At 45.1% G+C, this 14,471-nt stretch overlaps 2 protein-coding genes across 2 annotated transcripts; both read left to right on the forward strand.

Annotated features, from left to right (window-relative positions):
* The first annotated feature begins 585 nt into the window (after positions 1 to 585).
* Positions 586 to 9,403, forward strand: dusp27 (dual specificity phosphatase 27). The gene is made up of 6 exons (XM_083985762.1): positions 586 to 638; positions 1,289 to 1,483; positions 1,580 to 1,698; positions 3,670 to 3,901; positions 4,565 to 4,782; positions 6,348 to 9,403. Exons 2-6 carry the CDS (start codon positions 1,326 to 1,328, stop codon positions 9,119 to 9,121), a joined length of 3,501 nt encoding a protein of 1,166 aa, XP_083841888.1. The 5' UTR covers positions 586 to 638; positions 1,289 to 1,325; the 3' UTR covers positions 9,122 to 9,403.
* Positions 9,404 to 10,309: 906 nt separating this feature from the next.
* On the forward strand, positions 10,310 to 13,396 carry ermn (ermin; the record flags this gene model as incomplete). The annotated part of the gene is made up of 3 exons (XM_083987608.1): positions 10,310 to 10,667; positions 12,102 to 12,353; positions 12,875 to 13,396. The coding sequence occupies 3 exons, from the start codon at positions 10,310 to 10,312 to the stop codon at positions 13,186 to 13,188; spliced, it is 924 nt and encodes a 307-aa protein (XP_083843734.1). The 3' UTR covers positions 13,189 to 13,396.
* Positions 13,397 to 14,471: the final 1,075 nt, after the last annotated feature.

Here is a 14,471-nt window from a genome sequence, read left to right on the forward strand (position 1 = left end):
ACATGACAGATTATCACTTCCTGTTGATGCTCATGCATGTCAGAGCTAAGTTCTGCTACATTGTTGTGTAGCTATTATTAACAGGCTGTTAGGGAGTTGTTGTTTTGGAATCAAAAATTCAAGCTGGCCTGTAGCTAGCTGGTTAGCATTGCTCACTATAGGAAAGGTCACATAAATAGAAGCAAAACAACGACTCTACTCTCCACCTCTATCTGTATTTGATGCTGATATTAGCTATGTATAATAACCAAAATGGACTCAGAGCTCCTTTAAACTTAAAATCACAAAACTCCAAGGACACAGTTTGCAAAAAAAAAGAAAAGAAAAGACTTTTATTTTAATTTATTGAACAATATTATGATATTAAAAGTAAAATGGAAAAAAATAGACAAAAAAGTAATAAAAGAAAAGAAAATAACAGTGGAAAGTGAACAGAGCTGTTTGTTTAAACTACTTTTATTTGAGTAAAAGTACTCGATTACTTGCAGCTCTGGTGTCGGGTGTCAGGGCGTCCACACAGGCCTGGTGGGGGGTGAGGAGGGTGAGGGGGGGTGAGTGACTCTCTAACTTTAGGAGCCTGTGTCAGTTCGGCTGCCGTCAGACCTCAGAGCAGACGACCTCGTCCAGCCTGAACCGAGGTAAGAAATCACACACACACACACATAGGTGAGGTGTTTTATACAAAACTGAGAACCACAAGGGTCACTGTGTGTGTGTGTTTGTCTGTGTGTGTGTGAGAGGTTTCACACTCCTGATTAGTGTTGTTGTTCTGTTGTTTAAGGCCTGAAGCTGTTTGAGCTGCTGCTCTCAGGCCTGACGGGCTCTGAGGCAGCTGTCACCGCTAAATATAGACCCACTGCAAGGCCTCATATCACACACACACACACACACACACACACACACACACACACACACACACACACACACACACACACACAAACATGCACATGCACACACACACACATGCACTTTCTGTACACTGATTTAAATCAATGCCAGTTTGAAAACCCTTTTTTTAATTCACACATGAGCACAGATCGGCCACGACAGGTGGTTGTGTCTTGTTATTTGTGCGAAAAGAACTGTTTAATTATTAATAATAATGATAATACATTTTATTTATAAAGCGCTTTTCAAGAACTCTGTTATTTTGAGTCATCTTTGTCATTGTTTAAGTCTTTCTTACTTTCAAATATCCTGCTGAGATTCAAACTACAGGTCAAAGTAACACAACGTGTGTTAATCTCACGTCAATATTAATAATAATAGTGTGAAATCTCTGACGCAGGGAACCAGTCTCATCAGTGGGAAGTATCTTGGTTGCCATGGCGTCGCCCGGTGAGAACGGGGAGCACAGGGATCAGACGGTTCCCGATGGCAACAAGGAGGAAGTGGCGGCGGAAGGAGAGCAGCAGGAGGCGGAGGAGGAGGAGAGGAGCATCAGAGGAGTCCAGTCTCATTACCTCCGCTGCCCCTCCCCCAGGTAGGAGAGACTCCTCCCACCTGGTTCTTCTTCATCATCATCTTCATCATCATCATCATCTTCATCATCATCATCTCTTCTTCTTCTCTCTGTCAGTTTCTCCATGGTGTCTGAGTCCAGGTTCTCCACCATCTCAGGCTCCGACGCCGCGAGCATCTTCATGGAGCCCATCCACCTGTCGTCGGCCATCGCTGCCAAGAAGATCATCAACGAAGGTGAACAAACATTATTAATCAATAAAACTCAGAACAAAAGCATCCACAACAGGGCTCCAGACTGCCCCTAAATGGGTGCAATTTGAGAGCATGCAAGTAAAATCTTATGTGCAACCAGTTAATTTGCTGTTTTCTTTTAGTACTATAGTGAAAGTGGCAACTCAAATAATCTGGTATCTGTCATTTAAGGTGTCACGCCAATGAAAACGAAATATAAATATTTGCTTTGCAAGTTGATTTACGGTGTGCGGCCCTAAATTTTCTGCGTGCACTCCTAAACATTAAAGCTGCACAACAGTAAAACCAAATATATACTGTAGATTAAATATTCAGCTTTTGGAAGATCTGTCCCAAATTTCCAGTGATGTTATTGATCATTATGATGTCAGACGGAGACAAATTTGTCTTCTTCTTTTACCGTTAAAGTAAAACGGTGAAATTCCTGCAGTGTGACTTTGATCTGCTCATGTATTCAGCTCTGAGAAGCCTCACTCTGCCCCTCACTCCTCATATAAATGCAGCAATTGGAGAAATGACTCCTACGTCCACATATAACCATGGAGTGTAATTTGGTCAAACGCTCTTCAATTAGAGTGAAGCCGTGTCTCATTGTTTCGGCTCGTTATGAGGCCCCAGAGTTTTTCTCCTCGGAGAAACGCTGATTGACTAAATCAGCGTGGACGACACGTCGAGACGGCGGCTCCTGCTTCACACGTCTCCTCTGTCGTTTCCTTACATTAGCAGCAGCTTAATACACGATGCATGTTTCATCTAAGGAGGGAGACGATGAATACGGCAGCGTCTGTGTTTATGAGCTGCTGGTATTCACAGAGATCAAACACACACGCACACACACACACACACACACACACACACACACACACACACACACACACACACACACACACACACACACACACACACACACACACACACACACACACACACACACACACATACACACACACACACACACATGTTCTGAACAGACTGTACCTGGGAAATGAAAAAACCCTCTGACATGCACTGGTTATGAATTTCTGAGGAGTTTGTCAGACATCGACTGTGACGGCCTTTAAACCAGGACAAGATCGATGTCAACGTTGTAACACAAACAGTGATTCACCTACTGTGGGTTCACACACACAGAAAACCATCCAGCTGCTGTTTAATAAGAAGAGAAAAACATTTCAAGGTTGAATTTAAACCTTCGCCTCTTTGTCAACAGTTAGAAAAATCTATCTATCTATCTATCTATCTATCTATCTATCTATCTATCTATCTATCTATCTATCTATCTATCTATCTATCTATCTATCTATCTATCTATCTATCTATCTTGTTTCCTGTGGCTAGGGGGGAAGTACGACCATTTCTATGGTAACCATGGAGGTAGATGATGCTGAGGACATATTTAAAGAAGTAATAATAGTTATTATGGGTAGAGTTAAGAAGGCCTCATGCTTTCTTTTTTCTGTACAGTCCATCGATTTCTCTGCAGGAAGTTACAAATGATTGGTTTAAAGGGATAGTTCAACATTTTGTCAAATTGTCCCATTGCCATAATCCCTATAGTCATAGCAGTAGGTTTGTTACCTTTAATTGTCGGTGCAAGCTATTTTTAGAACGGCGGAGCAGAGCCGCGAGCTGTCTGGTAACGTTCTGTTATTATCTCATAGTGTGGTGAATGTGCAGGTCACAACTTGTCCATCAGAGCGTTTTGGAGTTGTTGGATTGTGTATTTGATGAGTTTGATGAGGGAAACCAAGAAATCCCATGAGCCTCCATAGCGTAGCTCTGAGCAGCACGCGGCTCTGCTCCGCCGTTCTAAAAACAGCTTGCACCGACAATTAAAGGTAACGAACCTACTGCTAAGACTATAGGGATTATGGCAATGGGCCAATTTACCATAATGTATAAACAATCCTTTTAACAGGGGTTTACTGTAACACAATGTCTGTGTCTCCTCAGAGCTGCCGCCTCGAAGCGTGCGTGCCGAGTCCATCCCGGAGTCCATGCTGGAGACGGCGGAGCAGCTGATGGTGGAGGACCTCTACAACCGGGTCAGGGACATGATCGACGACCGCAGCCCCTACAACACCCCCTGTGTGCTGGACATCCAGAGGGCCATGGTGCAGGACCGGCTGGAGGCGCCCGTCAACCCGGTGGACGAGGTGTGGCCCAACATCTTCATCGCGGAGAAGTGAGTCTCTCCACATGGAAGCTGTGTCTCAGAAATCCAACCGACCTTTCAAGAGAATCTCACTCACAGCGTTTCTTCCATCTGTTTTATTAGTTGCTATTTATTTTATTTGCAGTCTTTTATCCAGTCTGTATGCACTGGTCTGCATTTTAACTGTTTTAATTGTCTGAATGAGTGAGAGACACCTGAATTTCCCTACTGGGATGAATAAAGTATCTATCTATCTATCTATCTATCTATCTATCTATCTATCTATCTATCTATCTATCTATCTATCTATCTATCTATCTATCTATATATCTTGTTGCCTGTGGCTAGGGGGCAAGTACGACCATTTCTATGGTAACCAAGGAGGTAGATGATGCTGAGGACATATTTACATTTTCAGTAGTTCAACATTTTGTCAAATTGGCCCATTGCCATAATCCCTATAGTCTTAGCAGTAGGTTGGTTACCTTTAATTGACGGTGCAAGCTATTTTTAGAACGGCGGAGCAGAGCCGCGAGCTGTATCGTAACGTTGTGTTATTATCTCATAGCGTGGTGAATGTGCAGGTCACAACTTGTCCACCAGAGCGTTGTGGAGTTGTTGGATTGTGTATTTGATGAGTTTGATGAAGGAAACCAAGAAATCCCATGAGCCTATCTATCTCATCTTCCTCAGATCTGTCGCCGTCAACAAAGCTCGTCTGAAGCGGATGGGCATCACCCATATCCTGAACGCCGCCCATGGCACCGGCGTCTACACGGGCGAGTCCTTCTACACCGGCATGAACATCCAGTACATGGGCATCGAGGTGGACGACTTCCCCGACGCCGACATCTCTGCGCACTTCAGATCCACCGCTGAGTTCCTGGACGAGGCCCTGCTGACCCACAGAGGTGAGCCGCCGGGGGGGGGGGGGGTTGTGTGTTGTCTCTTTCAACGTCTTCCAGCGACTTTTACAGTAATTCAATGTCCAAAGAGCCATTGTGCTCCTGAGCTGCAGAGTCAACAACATTCAGTTGTGTGTCCTTATCATGTTTTAAGGAGGAATCACATGGTTTCAGTTCATTAACTGTTTTAATGTCTCAAAAATAAAACAGAGAGTGGATTTGTTGTTGTTGTTGCTCTGTGATTCCTGGAGATTTTGTATTTATTTCATTATTAACTTAACATGGGAATGATGCACAATACTCCCATTTTACCAGATTTAGCCAAAAGCGCACTTTTTAACAGCCTGTCCCCCGGCAGAGGTCGACAGTGACGCAGTCAGAGATCACGAACAGCTAACCGGAAATGTCTCACCGATTTACACAGAATCCCAGTTTCTGAGAAGTGTTTCATGGAGCATACAGAGAAACTCCTCTGTTCCTGGCAGAGCCTCTCGTTACAGTCGCTGTGACTCTCTTATTCTTTGTAACTGCAGCTGATTCTGACGTCAGCAGCAACAGCAACTGTAGTCCTGGAGGCCAAAACTCTTTGAGCGTCAAATCTGCATTATATATATTTTTTTGTTTTTAACACAGTTTTGCTTTTAATCCAATATTCAAAAACAAAGTGGACAAGATGGCTGCCCCTTTGACTCAACGACGCCAATCATTCATGATGCAGCCATTAATCAGGTAGCTACATATAAAGACCTAGGCAACACACTTACATGGCAGGTGTACATTGACAAGCTTTGTTCCCGACTGCAGCAAAGAATGTATTTCCTGAGAAGACTCAGGCTGTATGGTGTGAACAACAAGATTATGTTTTTATTTTACCAGGCGATTTTTGAGAGCGTCATTCGATACAGCATGCAAGTTTGGTATGGTAATACCTCAGAACTGGCGAAGTCTAAACTTGCACGCCTGGCTCAAACCGCCATGAAAATCATAGGGAGGGAGGAGCAGAACTATCTTAAGTTGTTATATGAGAAATCACTGCTCAGAGAAGTACAAAATATTTTTAACAACCGGACACACATCCTCAACCCAGTATTTGATGTGCTGCCCTCAGGTCGAAGGCTCAGAGTTCCAAAAAGTAGACAGGAACTCATTTATACCTTCCGCCATTAAGGCACTAAACAGTAATATGAAGCACTTTACTGCAGAACTGTAGGTTTTACCTTTTTTGTATAATTTTATTGTTTTTATATGCAAGCATTGTGAATGTAGCACTCTAGTTTATTTATGTACCGTTGGTTTTATTCTATTGGTTTATTTTTTCTCCGTATCGAACCACTGCGCACATAGCACTTTATCTTACAGTAAGAGCTGCTGGTTTGATCAGTTCTACAGATTTATTGATTTTAATGATTTATTTGTATAGAGTGGAAGCACCCTTCACTGTTTTGAATGTGTGCTAAATGTGTGAAAGTACTTTGTATGAATGTCTCGTATGTATTGTTTTGTGTATGCAGTGGCTCCGAGCCCAAAACAAATGTACAATCCAATCCAATCGTCATTTTCTCTCCTCACAGGAAAGGTTCTTGTGGTTTCTATGATGGGCTCCAGTCGCTCTGCGGTCCTGGTGGCGTCCTACCTGATGATTTTCCAGCACATGACCATCATGGAGGCCCTGACCTCCATGAGGAAGAAGCGTCCCATCAACCCCAACGAAGGCTTCCTGAAGCAGCTGCGAGAGTTCAACGAGAATCTGATGGAGGAGCGGGACGACGACGACGAGACGCTCAGCCAGTGCTCCGTGATCGACGCTCGCACCCGCGGCCGCATCTTCAACGGAGACGACGACGACGACGATACCGATAAAGAGGAAGAGCAGAGCATGATCGGGGTCAAAGCTCAGTCCATCACGATGGAGGAGGAAGAGGATGGTGAAAGCGTGATGAGCAGCGTCGCTTCGTCTGCGGCCGCCGCGGCGCTCAGGAGCGGATTGATCGGAGTGCAGAACGGACTGGACAACGCCGCCGGTCCCGAGGAGATCGTCCTGCCCGAGGAACGGGGCGACGAGGACGATGACGACGGAGTGGGCAGCATGATCCGCGAGTGGCAGCGGAGAAATGAGAAATATAAAGACGAGGACTGGTGGGAGGCCCAGCTCAACAGCGACGTCGACGAGGCGGAATCTCTTGCCGGTGGCCGATCGAAGAAGACGGCGGAAGGCGCGGACGGCGACGTGGAGAGCGTCACCAGCGAGGACGTACGAGCGGTGAAGGAGCGTCTGAAGCGTCGCAACAGACGTCCGCCGTCGGACGCAATGTCCACCTCCAGCTGCACCAGCTACTCCGATCTTTGGAAACAGCGGCTGAAGGAGATCGAGGAACAAGCCGCCGCTCGCTACCGCAAGAAAGAAGACGACGAAGGCAGCGAGAGCACCAGGACGGAGGGAGAAAAGAAGAATATCGACGTGGAGGTGGAGAGCATCCTCTCCGACACGAGCTCCATGTACAACTTCTGCCAGAAAAACAAGGAGAAGATGTCGCCTCTGGAGCGTTGGCGCGTCAAACGGATTCAGTTCGGCTGGAACAAGAAAGATCGAGAGGACGGAGAGAAAAGCTCGGTCGCGGACGGAGAGAAAGGTGACGGCGAGGGAGAAACAAAGACGCCGTCTTTCCAGGACGTCAACCTGACGGCGTACCAGTCGTGGAAGCTGAGGCAGCAGAAACGCCTCGGCGAGGAGAACACGGACGAGATTCTGGAGATGAGTCGAGGCGAGGACTCGGCCACAATCAAAAGGAGGCAGAGGCGCGAAGAGCTCCTAGAGCGCTCGAAGAAAACCTTAGAGGAGAGTCAGTCCATGTGCGGCTGGGAGAGCGAGAGCTGCGTCAGCGGAGGAACGATTCCGCTCTCGGCCTTCTGGGCCGGAGCCGGGGTCACGGGCCCGCCGAGCGTCGCCAACGATGACAACATGTCCATGCTGAGCGGCAGGTCGTCGGCCATATCCTCGGTTTCACAACCTCGTAGCGCGCGATCGGCGCAACACGCAGCTCCTATGACTCCCATGACTCCCGTTCCTCCCATCCTCCCGGTCCCGGCCGTCCCGGGCCCGGGAGGCGAGCCGATGGTCAATCTGGCCAGCATCCAGAACTGGATCGCTAACGTCGTCTCGGAGACGATCAAACAGAAGCAGACCGAGATGAGCCTGCCTCCGCCGTCACGGGCAGGGTCAGAGTTCAGCTACGGCGGCGCTGCAGCGAGTCTGATCTCTGGAAGAGGAGCAGATGACGACAGAGCGTCCATGTTGAGCGGCGCGTCCTACTCCAGCGCTCTGTCCCAAGGTCGGGGCAGAGCAGCGTCCGTGCTCTCAGGCGTCGGCGGCGGCTCAAGCAGCTTCTCAGGTCTCAGTGGTAGAGGTTCAGCTCTGGGCTCCACTCTGAGCTCCACTCTGAGCTCCAAGAAGAAGATCACCACCACCAGCGTCCCACTCTTCAGCCTCTTCCAAGACCAGGTCAACCTGGGCAAACTGGACGCCATGGACAAGGAGATGAAGTCCGATATGAGGGACAAGATGTCTACCTACGAAAAGAAGAAGATCTTGGAGGACAACAAGCGCAGCACTTTGTACAAGAAGAAGAAACCAAAGGAGGATGAAGATGAGGAGGAAGAAAGAAAGCAGAAAGAGGAGGAGTTTCTGGAGGAGACTAAGAAAAAGGAGAAACCCAAGAGGAGTTTCGGCCTGTCCGGGTGCCTGAACCTCAACCCAGCGCTGGAGAAAGAGAAGAACACCAGCGTGGACGACTGGTTGGAGAGCGTCCGGCCTCCCCAGAGGAAAACCGCCTACGGAGCAGAGGCCGGTGCAGCAGAGGATCCCTATGATGACCTCGATGCCTCCGCTTCTGAGTTCGACTTCTCGAGCCGCCGGGCATCCTACGCTGCCGACGAAGGAGAAGAGGAAGAGACGACGTACAGCTCTAGGTACCGGTCGAGGTTACGTGAAGATCTGTCCAGCGAAGAGGCGGATTATTCCTGCAACGGGTTCTCGCAGTCCCGAGCGGGGAGGTCGTACTCGGCTCGCAGCGAGAGGGAGGAGGGAGCGGAGAGCTACGGCGACTTCTCCTCCAAGAGGAAGTACGGTCACCAATCGCGATACGAAAGCAGCGAGACGACGGAGGCGAGGAGCGGGAGGAGGGTGCAGGCCGATGCCGAGGAGGAGGAGGAGGACATTGCGACCTTCATCGCCCAGACCAGGCAGCGGATCAGAGCTCGAGCTGCTGCAGAGGCTGAAGACGACGAGGTTGTCGCCGCTTGGAGGGCGCAGCTGGAAGCCAAGTCAAACAGCCGCAGTGAATGTTAGAAATGAATCCTGGTGGAGAGGAAACTCCAGTACACAATCTTTTGAATGTAAATGTCCCTTTTTTCAAATGGTGGACGAAGTATTTACACTTGTAGGGAAGATAAAGCACCTTCACCTGTTATAGAGTTAATATTTCTTCTCATCAGTGTGCATAAGTTATTAGTTTCACCACTGTAGAATGTAATTGATTATAAATCACACTTAGTGCTCAATGTATTTTCATAACAGATGATGTAAAGCTCCTGAAAATAGAAAACCCAAGTCCTATTTGTACTGTTCTGTTATTTTATTATTGCAATAAATATCATGGCACATGACAAGGTTGGTGATTTGGATATTAATTTATCGGTTAGAGGATGGAAGCAATAATAAACTGAAAGAAGAAGAAGAAAGCTGTTTTTAATATATAGAAATAATATGCATATTTTGTGCAGGAGGTGGAGGCTTTAACATGAGGGGCACTTCCCTGTAGCTCTTATGTTACAGCGCTCTCCAGTGGACAAAGTGAGTAAAGTCAAGGATGAGATACAATTATATAATTTTCTTTAATGACTGATTTACCTCGTCACAAGTGTAATAATGATGATGATGATGATGATGGTGCAGGAGGAGGTGTCGACATAGCTGCAACACACGTGAGGCTGTTTCTCTTATTGCAGCTTATTGTGAAGCTTTACATACCACAGAGGGATAAACCACGTGGGAATGTTGATCTTCAAGCTGTTGTGTTGTATATGCATTTAAATCCAGAGTCACAGAAACAAGCTCCATATTTCTACCTGACCTATTCAAGTTTCTCTTTCCTCTGTTTTGTGGTGCATTTTGAAACATGAAGGTCGTTTGTAAATAGAGATGATGCACAGTTGTTTGAGCTGATTTAATTGAACTTTTATTTTGAAATATAGAAGCAGTGTAAATGTGTTTCTATGCATTGGACCAATAATAATAATAGTAATGATTATTATAATGAGCAGTTTGTGAGCGTGGGAGGAGAAAATGAGGGATTAAAGGTCTGAGAGGTGACGTGTGCTGCATTATGGAAATTCTCCTTTAGTTTTACTTCACTCTGAGCAGAAACCACAACGACAGCCGCAGTGGTTCTGGTTCTGGATCTGGTTCTGGTTCTGGTTCTGGTTCTGGATCTGGTTCTGGTTCTGGTTCTGGTTCTGGTTCTGGTTCTGGCTGGTGATGGCGAGCTGGTGGACGGAGGCCGACGTGTTGGACAGTCTGGACCTGGAGGAGAACTCCATCATGTCTCGGGTGATTCAGGCCGTCGGTCTGTTTGGAGACTTCCTGTCGCTGGAGGACGCCATGGAAACGACGACGAGGTCAGAGGTCAAGAGACGCAGACGTCCAAGTGACCGGGAGGAAAACTGTGAAGATGAGGATGAGGATGTGATGGTGAAGGACGAAGGAGAGAAGGTGGAAAAGGGAGGAGAAGACCAAGAGTATGAAGACTGGAGAGAGGAAAAAGAGAAGGAACACAAGGATCTGCAAGGAAGAGGAGAAGAAAATGTGGAGAAGGAAGAATGTGATGATGATGGAGGTGAAGGAAAAGAAGAAGAAACTGCCAAGGAAAAAGTGAAAGAACTCAAATATCTGCAAGGAGGAGAAGAGTTTAAGGTGGCGGAGGAAGGAGAAAAGATGGATGATAAAAAAGAAGAAGAGATTGAAAAAATAGAGGCAGAAATGGAAGAAAAAGAGATGAAAGGAAAAGTGGAAAAGATGGCGGAAAAAGAAGAAAAAGAAAAGGAGATGGAGGAAAAAGACGAAGAGGTTGAGGAAAAAGAAGAAAAGATGGAGGAAAAAGAAGAAAACATTGAGGAAAAAGAAGAAAAGATGGAGGAAAAAGAAGAGGTTGAGGAAAAAGTAGAAAATATGGAGGAAAAGGAAGAAGAGGTTGAGGAAAAAGAAGAAAAGATGAAGGAAAAAGAAGAAAAAATTAAGGAAGAGGGAGGAAAGATGGAGGAAAAAGAAGAAAGGATAGAGGAAAAAGAAGAAGAGGTTGAGGAAAAAGAAGAAAGGATAGAGGAAAATGAAGAAGAGGTTGAGGAAAAAGAAGAAAAGATGGAGGAAAAAGAAGAAAATATGGAGGAAAAAGAAGAAGAGGTTGAGGAAAAAGAAGAAAGGATGGAGGAAAAAGAAGAAAGGATAGAGGAAAATGAAGAAGAGGTTGAGGAAAAAGAAGAAAAGATGGAGGAAAAAGAAGAAAACATTGAGGAAAAAGAAGAAAAGATGGAGGAAAAAGAAGAGGTTGCGGAAAAAGAAGAAAGGGTGGAGGAAAAAGACAAAGAGGTTGAGGAAAAAGAAGAAAAGATCAAGGAAAAAGAAGTAAAAGAAAATAAGATGGAGGAAAAAGAAGAAAAGATGGAGGAAAAAGAAGAAGAGGTTGAGGAAAAAGAAGAAAGGATAGAGAAAAAAGAAACTGAGATGGAGGAAAAAGAAGAAAAGATTGAGGAAAAAGAAGAAACAATGGAGGAAATTGAAGTAAAACAAAATGAGATGAAGGAAAAAGAAGAAAAGGTTGAGCAAAAAGAAGGAAAAGAAAATGAGACGGAGGAAAATGAAGTCAAAGAAAATGTTTTGGAGGAAAAAGAAGAAAAGATGGATGGAAAAGACAAAGAGGTGGAGGGGAATGAGGAAAAGGTGGACAGAAAAGAAGAGATTGGTGAAAAGGAGGAAGCGATGATAGAGAAAGAGGAAAAGATGGAGAGAAAAGAGGACAAGACAGAGGTAAGAGAGGAAGAGATTACAGGTAAAGAGGGCAAGATGGAGGGACAAGAAGACGAGGTGGAAGAAAAGATGGTTGAAAAGGAAGAGATGGTGTTAAAAGAGGACAAAGTGGATGGAGAAGAAGAAAAGAAGGATGAACAAGAAGTGGAGATGCAGGGAAAAGAAAAAGAGATGAAAGGACAAGAAGAGAAGATGGAGGAAAAAGAAAACAAGATGAAGGGAGAAGATGAAGCTCGGTCCGATGAAGAGTGGAGCTCAGTCTCTGGCAGGAACCACAGAGAGGACGATTGTCCCACGTCGCTTAGCAACAACAACGAGGAGGAGGAGGAGGAGGAGGAGGAGGAGGAGGAGGAGGAGGAGGAAGAGCAGCTGAGCAGCACAGACGCTCCAGCTCCGACTGTGACGGACACAGATCTCCACAGTGTCGACGACCAGCAGCTACACCTGAGGATGGAGGAGGAGGCGGAGCCTGGAGGTGTCTCACCTGAGCCACGTACAGGTAGTAGTTTGATTAAACAAGTCCAGAAGTAAAACTAATCTCTGAAGTCAAGTTTTTAATTTCACTAGCCTATATCTGAAATGGATCATTTTCTCTACTTTTTAAAATAAAAGCACCGTGTTATCTGTGTAAAAAAGAAGGAAAAACTGCAGCAAATGTGCAAAAATGATAGTTTCCACAAATTAATGAAGTAATAAAAGTAAAAGAGCTTTAACATTTGCATAATGTCAGTTTGCTGCTTTTCCCCTGCAGTGTTTGAAACTTTTAATTTGTTTTGCTTCTACATTTTTCTCTCATTTAATCGTTTAAATGTTGAACTTGAAGTTGTCCCACTTTGCTGTGGAGCCTGCAGTGTAGACAGGTCGTTACATAACTGCTGCAACACAATTACTCAAAGTGGAGATTCAGGTCAGAGAGTTAATTCATTCATCAAAATCTAATTAAAATTCCACACAGATGACACAAAACAACTGTTGGATGATTGAAAAGCCCTTTATTACATTTGATATTTCCACTTCCAGAGAGAGGAGAGACACTGATGGACACAGAAGCTCAGTCGACGGCGACAGTGTCCAAACTGGAAGACGACAAGGAGACCAGTCCACAGAACTTATCCGGGACAGAGAGCTCTGAGCTGGAGACAAAGGAGGACAACGGGGTCAAACAGTACGGAGGTGAAAACTCCCCTAACAAGAGTGAGGAGGAGGAAGAGGAGGAGGCGAAGAAGAATGGCGGCCATCAGTCCTCCAAATTCAAAACTGTGTCCTACAGGAGGATCCGCAAAGGAAACACCAAACAGAGAATTGATGAGTTTGAGGCTATGATGAACTCATGATCAATTATTATCAGAGGGTTTGATTTAATTGGCCCAAGTGGCAATTTAATTAAACTTTATAAGACATATAGATGATAAATATGCCTGTTGAAGAAACGACTTTTCTAAATTAATGCATCTGTAAAGTCCTAGGAAATAAACTCCAGTAGAAACAGTGACCTGTAAACTTCACTGTAGAGTTGTTGTTATGAATGAAAGCCGGAAACAGACTCTGGGGCTCAACTGTCACGTTACTTTGGCGACATCTAGTGGTCGCAATCCTGAACTGCAACAAGTTGGCTGTGTTAACGCGAGCTTGTTTTTAAGCTGTAAATACAGTGAAAGTGACAAACCTGCGTGTGTCTGACATCATCATAAACAACAATAAATGAAATATGTTAAAATCAAACGGTTACGTGTCATCTTATTGTTAAAATTTGCTCCTCCTCTTCCTATTTCTGACTCTTAACAGGAAGTAGTTAAATCTGCAGGGTTCGAGTGAAGACGTCCTTCTGCTGCTGTTTGGACTGAGATAAGCCTGCGGAGTAAGTTTAGTTCGTTTGTTAACTTTAACTTTTATGACGTAGGCTATTTCAGTCTGTGTGTGATGTTAATAGAGGATCATTTCAAATAGCTTTGTTTGTCCAATCAGGAACAAGTTACAACGTTCTGGGTTAGGATCACAACACACACACTGCCCGACTCTCCCTGCGCTTAAAGGGATAGTAGCATTTTTTTTTAAAAGTGGGGTTGTATGATCTACAAACAGAGGTGGCTAGAGTAGCCAAAAATTGTACTCAAGTAAGAGTATGGTTACTTTAGAATAATGTTACTCAAGTAAAAGTAAAAAGTAGCCATTCAAACATTTACTTGAGTAAGAGTAGAAAGTACTTGGTGAAAAAGCTACTCAAGTACTGAGTAACTGCTGAGTAACCTCTGATTTGTTCGTTTAATGATCAGCGCATAAATGTAGGCCTAATCAAATACACAAAAATATAATAGCAATGAAAAAATCCAGATATTGCCAAAGAACAACATTTAACAAGACAAAAGCCTAAATGACATTTTTTACAAAGTAACATAAATGAAGACAAATTCAGCCACAATAACTTACATAGGCCTATCTATGAAAGATCTATGTACTGTCCAGAAGCTCTTTGTGTGGGTGTGGTGTCTGTGTGTCTGTGTGTGTGTGTGTGTGTGTGTGTGTGTGTGTGGGGGGGGGGGGGGGGGGGGGGGTCACATGTCTAGGAGTCACATGTCTCCAGGTGTGTATGGGGTTTAAACTTCCTGGGGAGGAAGAA

Source organism: Trachurus trachurus, assembly GCF_905171665.1.
Source record: "Trachurus trachurus genome assembly, chromosome: 2".
Taxonomy (NCBI): Eukaryota; Metazoa; Chordata; class Actinopteri; order Carangiformes; family Carangidae; genus Trachurus; species Trachurus trachurus.

What these genes read in the sequence shown, in the direction of transcription:
- dusp27 (XM_083985762.1), top strand. Translation starts at nt 1,326, where the DNA reads ATGGCGTCGCCCGGTGAGAACGGGGAGCACAGGGATCAGACGGTTCCC. An exon ending in CTCCGCTGCCCCTCCCCCAG is followed by an intron (nt 1,484 to 1,579) that starts GTAGGAGAGACT and finishes TCTCTCTGTCAG; the next exon opens with TTTCTCCATGGTGTCTGAGT. An exon ending in CAAGAAGATCATCAACGAAG is followed by an intron (nt 1,699 to 3,669) that starts GTGAACAAACAT and finishes GTGTCTCCTCAG; the next exon opens with AGCTGCCGCCTCGAAGCGTG.